Source organism: Magnolia sinica, chromosome 2, assembly GCF_029962835.1.
Source record: "Magnolia sinica isolate HGM2019 chromosome 2, MsV1, whole genome shotgun sequence".
Classification (NCBI taxonomy): Eukaryota; Viridiplantae; Streptophyta; class Magnoliopsida; order Magnoliales; family Magnoliaceae; genus Magnolia; species Magnolia sinica.
Genome location: NC_080574.1, coordinates 19,188,544 through 19,197,782, shown reverse-complemented (window position 1 = coordinate 19,197,782; position 9,239 = coordinate 19,188,544). Strand labels below are relative to the sequence as shown.

The window sequence follows — 9,239 nt, the reverse complement described above, 5'->3', positions numbered from 1 at the left end:
ATTTTCTCTATTTTCTTTTGATTTTCATATTATTGTATGTGTGGTTGAGATGGAAAATTTCTCTCAATAGTTAGCAGTGTACTTCTCTCTTGATATGGACGGGTCACACCAACAACTATCTATTAACTTGTTAAAATCTAGTACTTGAGGGATACGAGAATTTAAAATGTTCAAGTGCAGTGTCTGATCCGATCAGATTTAATTAGTCATGAGAATATGATGCCTAATATTATTACCCTTGCTCATAAAGCCAATTTTAAAAACGTTTAATGCAGAGCCATTCTGCTTTGCCATCTCACTGCTCTTGGAACGACCTTCCCTTTTGATGCAGAAGGCTGACCAAGTGTCAGAAGGTTATCTGAAAAAACAAAATCAGGCTTGGAAGGTGCTGCTGATGGGGTTCGAAAGTCATTGCAAGGTTGCATGCTGGTACATCTTTTCAGCATTGGTTCTGTCCTCTCATGTAATACAATGAGGCCTGTCAAAGTCATTTGGTGTCCCTGTCTCGTGTAATGATGGGAGGCCTAGCGGGGGACTGAGTCCTGCCACCGGGTTTCGTTAGCGGAAGGAAGGTGCTTGTGACCCAACCTGTGGGCTGTAGGGTCCATAGAGATGTCCGCGTAAAATCCATTCCATCCATCTGTTTTGAAAGACCACAGCAGGACAAGAATTTAAAAATCAGGCAGATCCAAAACTCAGGTGAGTCACACCAACGAAACAGTGGGAAGGTTGAAACCTTCCCGAAGCTGACCATGATGTTTATATGCCATCCAAACCGTTAATATGGCTATTACCACTCAGATATACTGTAAGAAAATATCATCCTCATACAGAACTGTCACGCCAGGCATTCGATCCCCTCTGTTTTGTGTGGTATGGCCCACACGAGTCCTTGATTTACCTGAATTTTAGATTCCTATCCTATTGTGGTCTGGAAAAACAGATGGATGGAGTGGATTTATCACAGACATCTCTATTTGCCACAGCAGCTCAAACTTCAGAATAGATTGTCTATTACACAATGCAACTTTTAATATGTGAAACTTCTCTGGCCCACCATAATATTTATTAGATCCATACCGTCCAAAAGTTTTTTTTTAGATCATTCTAAAGCATGAACTCGAAAATGAAGCTCATCAAAGATCAAGTGGACCACACCACAGAAAGTGGTGGGATTGAAAGAACTACCGTCCAAATCTTCATGGAGCCTACATTTAGGTTTATTTGCCATCTAGCTTATTCATAATGCCACTCAGAGGTTCATTTGCCATCTAGCATTTCATAGGGCGTCACACAAATTTAGATGAAGGAAAAATATAAATATTAGCTTGTTCAGAGCCTCTTATGGCCATGAGGAGTTTTTAACGTTATGTGTCCAATTCCTACTGTTTGTGGTGTGGTCCACATGAGATTTGGATCTACCTTGTTTTTAGGCTCATTTTATATAATGATTTAAATAAAATAGATGAATGATGTTGATTTAAGAAATAAATAATGGTGGACCAAAATGAGTGGATCAAAGGCTGGAGCCGGCCACACTACAAGGAAAAAGTGAGAATTAGATGCCTGCTGTTGAAAACTTTTTCGCGTCACATAAGGCATCAATCTGATATTTGTGTTTCCTTTCATCCAGATCTTGTGAACATATGAAGATGTTAGATCACAAATAAACCTCACGGTTGGCCTTATAAAGGCTTCAACGAGAGTCATTTAATCCACACTGCTTTCCATGGTGTGGTCTACTAAAGCTTTGGATGTCCTCATGTTTGCGGTCATGAATAATCTAAAAAAGTTGATGGATAGTTTGGATCTAACACATAAATCATGTGTGGCTAAGAAGTTCCATACATTAAAAGTTACTCTGTGCAGTATCCAGTCTATCTTGTAGAGATCCGGTCTATTCGGGTGAGAAAATCTAGTGTTCGCACAAAATTTCACTGTGCTGGGACAACACAGACTATCCGTACTCTAATTAATATTAGAGCGTGGGTCATCCATGTGGAGAGTCTGGGTCCTTTTGTGCTACCGATGAAAATACATAGATGGGAAATCCTGGCTCCCAGCGGCAGAGGATCCAGATTCCTAACTCGGACGCGGATTGCGTCCTACCCCGCCGTTTCTAGCCCCGAACGCTGTGATATATCGGTTTAGCCACGCCGTCTATCCCTCCTCTCCGATCATTCTAAGATAGCACAAAAATAACGTAGATCCAACGATCAAGTGGACAATGCATTAAATGCCAGTTCCATTAAATAATAAGCTTGGGTTGCATTAAATGCCAGTTGCATTAAATGTAAGGGTAATCTCTGGTGTGGTCCACTTGAGCGTTGGATCTGCCTCATTTCTGTTCGTATACTTTAAAATGATCTTAGAAGAGAGATGGACGGCGTGGATAAACGGATACATCACAGTGGACCCACCCACAGAACTGCCCTTTGGGAACGGATCGGCTACTCCCCATGACACAAGCTCCATGGCTGGTGGTTGGTGCTCTATGGGCCCCACCATGATGTATGTGTTTCATCCATTCCGTTCATCCATTTTTACAGATCATTTTATTTCTTGATCCCAAAAAATAGAGGGAAATAAATCTCAGGTGGACCACACCACATGAAAACAATAGTGATTGGATATCGACCAGTAAAACACTCCTATGGCCCACTATACTGTTTATTTGACATCCAATCTGTTGATTAGGTCATACAGACCAAGATGAAGAGAATAAAAATATATCAGCTTGATCCAAAACATTTATGGCCCTCAAAATGTTTTTAATGGTCAACCCTCATTTGACACTGTTTCCTATAATGTGGTCCAATTGAGATTTGGATATACCTAATTTTTGGACTCATACAGTAAAATGATCTGTAAAACCAGATGGATGGCATGGATGAAACATATACATCATGGTGCGGCCCACATAGCACCGACCACCAGCCATTGGCTGGTGTCATGGGGAGTAGCCAATCCGTTCCCCTGCTCGTTGGGGTTAGAGACGGCGGGGGCAGGACGCAATCCGCGTCCTCCAATGTCAAAGGCAAAGGCTATGCGGTCGCTTCTCATCGTTCTATGTGTAGCACATGCCACCAGCTCACAAAAATAAAGCAATCTTCTTTCCACGGAATAGATTGGGTACTACCTAACATAACTTTTATTGGATGAAATTTCTCTGGGCCCACCATAATTTATATATTAGATCCACATTATCCATTAATTTTTTCAGATCATTCTAGAGCATTAGCCAAGAAAATGAGATTCATTCAAAGCTCTAGAAGATCACACCACATAAAGAAGGGGGATTGGTGGAAACCTTCCTAGCGTCTATCATAAGATTTATTTGCCATTTAATCTCTTCACTAAGGTCACACAGACGTGGATGAAGAGAAATCACGAATATTAGCTTGATTAGAGCCTTCGGCCCAATAAGTTTTTAGCTATGTGCGTCCAATTCCTAGTTTTTCTATAGTATGGCCCACTTGAGCCCTTGATTTTCCTTGGAAAAGATATGGAAAAATAGATGGACAACATGAATCTGACACATACATCATGATGGGCTCATGGAAGTTCAACAAGTCACCACTTCCGATTTTCTTCTCCTCGGGACGTCGTGCACCACACAACAAGCAAGAACAAAATTCCTTTAGCTGTAAAACTTGCATAGGGTCCACGATGATGTATTTCTTAGATCCATACCATTCATCTTGCTGATATTTTTGTTTTACCTTCATCTAGGTCTGTGTGACCTTATGTACAGGTTACATGACAAATAAACCTTACAGCAGGCTCCATAAGGTTTCAATGGTAGTTCGTTCAATTCTCATTGTTTTCTGTGGTGTGGTCCACTTGATCTTTGGATGTCTCTCATTTTCAAGTTCATGGTTTATAATAATCTCAAAAAATTGATGGACGTTGTGGATCTAACACATAGATCATGATGGGGCCAGAGAAGATCTACTTGTTAAAAGCTGTGTTGTGTAGTAGGTGTTGGGGGCTGTTGCACAAAACCTTAGGATCTAGCCTTCTAAAAACACTAGAATTATGAGATAATAAAGCATTGAAATAAATCAAAACACAAACCATACGACACAAGAGATTTTTACGTGGAAAACTCTCAAAGAGGTAAAAACCACAGGACCTCGTTCAGATCAACAATCCACTATGAAGTAAAACATTACAACCGATCACAAACACACACCGCTTGTATTAAACCTTCTTCACTTATGTAAGAGTGGATAAACAATAAGAGAATAAAGAAAAACGGAGAGATCTCACCGATTACAAACACGTAGAAGCGCTGAGATATGGAGTGCACAATAGATCATCTCTATGAGCATAACCTCCTTTCCACAAGCTTCCTCTCTCTCTGAAGAGGATGAGATTGTGGTCTATATCTTTTCACCTTGGCCGTAAAAAACCCTTAACATAATAGCTTTCGAAAGCCTTTTCAATACCCTAAAAAAGCTTTAGGGACCCCTATTTATAATTTAGGAAACTCCCTTTCGCACCATGGCGAAAACCGCCTCAAAATTCTGCAGTCCGCACAAAATCCGGACATGAATCTGTGTAACTTTGACTGGTGGAGCAGAGTTCCTCGACCAGTCGAATAGCACAGAGGAATTAAACAGTTGGTGAGCAACATCAATGGCAAAGTAACCTTCCTTACCACATAGATCATGGTGGGGCCAGAGAAAATCTACTCGTTAAAAGCTGTGTTGTGTAGTAGGCAATCCCCGAGAGAGAATGGCATGATTTGTGAGCTGGTGTCATCGGCAATGACGTGTAGCAATAAGAAGCTGCGGGACAAGAAATCCCTAGGCCTGCAACACAGCCAATCTGCACTCTTGATTATAATTCCGTGAAATCCTACTTTATCCATTTCAGTTCCTCCTTCCAAACGGCTAGCATGATTAATGGAATATCAACTGATTTTGCATGTCGACTTGTTGATACTGACGTTTGTCCATGCCTCTTTCGACAAACCACATGAGTTATTGCCAACCATCACCAAAAATGCCCATCAATCACCTACTTGAGCTCAAAAGAACCTTCATGGGGTGCAATTTTTATGATCATATATGATATGGAGACTGCATATAAGAGGCATTTCATCAATTGAAAAATCTGAATTTAATAATGATGAAACAAATTCGATGGTAGAGATAGTTTATATACATGACTTATGGAGCATAGTTACATATGTAATTTAATAAATGAACGGTATGAGTAGCGTCCATTATTAGGACAGAGAATACAATACACTAGAAATGCCTGGACTGATACAACAATCAATGCACGTAGATAACTCACCCGAAATTTATATTCTGAAGAGGATGAGATTGTGGTCTATATCTTTTGGGACATTGCGTTGGGAAGGGAATTTAGGCAGGGAATCAGCAATGTATTTAGCAGTTTCTAAGTACAATGCATACTTGTTAATTACCTCAGAAACCTTCTTATCGTTATTTATTAAGTCGGCAAGCTTTTTTTCGTTCACGGACACATCTGATCCGTCGTTCTCTGCTTGTATCTCGATTTCGCAGGTTGTGATGGGCAACCGGGCTTGTTCTCGTGATGACCCAATTGCTGAATTGTAAATGCTCTTTCGGAGGCTCCAATCGCCAGTTTTCCAATTGAGGTGGTATAGAGGAAGAAAGCGTTGGCCGTAGATCGCGATGAATTGGATGGCTGATAGTATGAACTCCACCTCTTCATTAGACATGTAGTAGGAGAGGCTGATTCTTGTCCATCCGGGTTTTATCCCTTCGTAGCCCTGCCAAAATGTCAATGGTGTTGATGATTGTGGCAACAACGGTCAAATACTTGTTGACGACTTAAGTGTGTTGTGCTCAAGCAAATGTATGGTTGTATGATGCATAGGAATATTGTATGTGTAGGCCAATGATTGGTGTTCCAGACCGTTGATCTGATGGGCCCTAATGTGGATGGTGGTTGCTGCAAAAAATCATGTAGACTGGGACACTTCAACATTAAGATCATCATCATCTAAGTCTTCTCTCAACTAATTGGGATTTTCTACAGGAATCTTGTTCTGCCATTCCACTCTATAAGCTTAAAATGTCATATTGTTAAGATTTATGAGAAAAAGTTATCACAACCTGATGCAAGACCCTCCTTTATCTGGGTTTGGGACCTGCAATGAGAATGCAAAACTCATACTGATGGGGTTTTTGGTCTAGAAATAGATGGTTGCATCTCAATCAGAAACATGGAAATTAAAATCAAAGTTTTAGAATCTTCATTTTTGGGGTGTCTGTTGTTGTATGTGAAGAGGCTTTTAATATTCTTAGATTTCTAAACAAGCTAGAAGTGAGACATGAGGAAGGACTTGAAGATAAAAAAAGCTCACTTGTATTGGATAATCTTCACTTGTTGTGTTACAATGAAGACTTGTACATATATATATATATAGGCCCTTAAGGTCCTTTTTATACAATTCTTTACATTTAATGAGATTCTATCTACTCCAACTATCTAGGTCATTTTCCATACGAATTTAAATTATGAAACTTCTACGCTGCTCTCTTAAAGCTTTTAGGTGGCTCTCTTGAAGCTTCTACTCTTATACTATTAGTTTACTATAGTATAATAATTTTATAAAATTTATGTTTATTTCTCAACATCCGTGTCTGTGATGGGGTTCATCAAATCAATATTTGGACCCACATGTAAATGATTGCATGCCTCCATGCACTAGAGTTGTCAACAAACACACAGTAACCAGTTTATTTTTTTATTTTATTTTATCACACACCGACACCCCACACACTCACACACCCACCCACACCCCATGAGCACTCGATCCATAGTCTCAGTGTTGAAACAGTATGCCTACCACTGAGCCATGAAGCCGATCAAATTGATCAAAGGACGAATTAGGGGGTGTTGGATAGCATGATAGTACTATACCTTTTGGATGGCCGATCGAATTGCGAGTGAGAGAGGCTCATCTACATTAAGAAGGTGGTGGCCATAGGGTCCAGCGCAAGCACAACCACCTCGAGCCTGTATGCCGAAGAGATCATTGAGGAGCTTCGCAACAAAACGCCCATGAAGGGGCTTGTCTACATTGTTCTTGTCCTCTCCCCATAGATAAATTCCTCCACTTGTTCTCTCATTTTTCATGTCATTAGAGGAGCTCGTAGTACTCAATACGAGGAAAGAGATAATGGGAAGTCGCATCACATGCGTATTTCCAAGCACGTGTATGTTTGGAATGGGAAGGAGCCTCTGGAGTGCCAATTCCACGAGGCCATGGTCGAGCGAGTCGATTAGGCTATGACCATGTATTCTTTCACCCAGAATGCCAATGCGGCTCGTATCTTCTGCACTATTGGTGGAGTCCCAGAGTCTTCCCTCTCTTCTATGTTGTCATAGTACAATGTATCCTATCGATCATAAGAGCCACAAATTAGAAAAGGAGCAATGATCCAATGTAAGTAGACGAAACTGAATATTTCTGCGAAACGACTTGAGAACGATCCGGTCACAGACTGGGTTGGTGGGCCTCACAGCTGATTGGTTTTAGGATTCCATTGGTTCACAATGGATCATGATACATATATTCTAGAAATTTAGCAACACTTCAACAAAATCAAACCTAGTGATGTGCCATTGTACATACCTTTTCATTGAAACCATTGACATATGAAACGGTTCCACCTCCACAAGTAGAAGGGGGAGAAGATTTCAATTGATAGAGGGCTTTGCTCATTAGAAGTACGCCAGGGGATCCTGGCCCACCAACGAACTTATGTGGGCTAAGGAAAACAGCATCATAACCTTCTATATCTCCAGATCTCATATCTATCTTCACATAAGGACCACTGCACAATACAAAAAACAACCCCATGATCCTTCAGCTTCAAATTTCGCACGTCATTCAATCCCTCTAGGAGTAGACATGGTATAATATTCGTAATACAGGGCCTACGGACAATACACAGCCATCGGATCGTGATCTTACAGTGATCAGACAATGGACACACACACGTGGTATATATATGTTACCTTGCGGCAAAGTCAAAGCATGCAAATGCACCATGCTGGTGAAGAAGGCGCGCGATGGCACGAGTGTCAGTGTGGATCCCAGTTACATTGCTACAAGCAGAGAATGAGCCCAACATTGGACGGTTAGAGTACTTAGATGATTCTAGTTCATGTTTTAGAGCTTCTATGTCCATCACTCCCTCACTGTCACAGCTAATCTCTACCACATCAGCTAGACTCTGGCGCCATGAAAGGAGGTTAGAATGGTGCTCGTATGGTCCCACAAAGATTACCCATCTCTCTTCACGTTTTAGGGCCCTTATTAGCCTCTCTCTCATTGTGGAAGGGACCGCAATCCCCATGATCTCTTGGAACTGCTTGATTGCGGCTGTGGTGCCTGAACCACAAAATAGGAGCGCATCATCTGGTCCTCCACCCATGCAGGTCTTAACATATGCTACTGCTTCGTGCACCATCTTCATCGTTCTGTGCCCCACTTGGCTATCACTCGTGTGAGTGTTAGATAGAAGAATTTGATATTGGTAATTAGGAATGCACCCATTTGAAACATTCATCATAGCTCTAAAATTGGAAAAAATAAAATAAAAGCAAGACACCCAGCAAAATTAAAAAATTCTCAATAGTAGCCTAAGCTCATGTAGGGGACTTTTCCAAGAGACTAAATCCGGAGGTAATTAGAGCACTACTTATATGGTAGAGGTTATACAGAGTGTTAATTAGTGCTCTCTCTCCTTGTACAGCAGATGTAACGACCCACAATTTAAAAAAAAATTATTTATTTTTTAATTCGAATTTAAATTGAATTTTAAAATAAGATGAGGCCAACCCACTCATTAGGTGGGCCACATTTCTACGTTGAGCGAGACCATTGATATGCACGGCATGGATAAATTGATCAGTGGGCTAGCCTGAATTTTGCACTAGCTAATCTCCACAGAAGGCCGACCGTTAGTGATGTAGAGCAGGTAGCGGATAATTTCATGGCCAAGATGGACTAGAAAAGGCCTGATCGGAGACAGAGGTGATCCAGACCGTCAGAACTTAAAACGAGCGTATCTCACAAATCGGAATGAGTTATCCGACGTGCCATATATGATTTTGGGGTAGGACAAGCTACTTTAGCCACCCAACCTGCTACGCCGGGTTGCGCACACCGAATTTGTGAAATAACATCCGAACGAAGGTCGAATTCCTATTTTAATTTCGTTTTT

At 41.0% G+C, this 9,239-nt stretch overlaps 1 protein-coding gene across 1 annotated transcript; it reads right to left on the bottom strand.

Moving 5' to 3' along the window:
• Positions 1 to 5,273: 5,273 nt before the first annotated feature.
• On the bottom strand, positions 5,274 to 8,599 carry LOC131227033 (uncharacterized). The gene is given in 5 exon segments (XM_058222722.1): positions 5,274 to 5,770; positions 6,928 to 7,304; positions 7,307 to 7,406; positions 7,643 to 7,844; positions 8,029 to 8,599. Coding segments are annotated over 5 exon segments (1,692 nt in total). The 5' UTR covers positions 8,586 to 8,599; the 3' UTR covers positions 5,274 to 5,314.
• Positions 8,600 to 9,239: the final 640 nt, after the last annotated feature.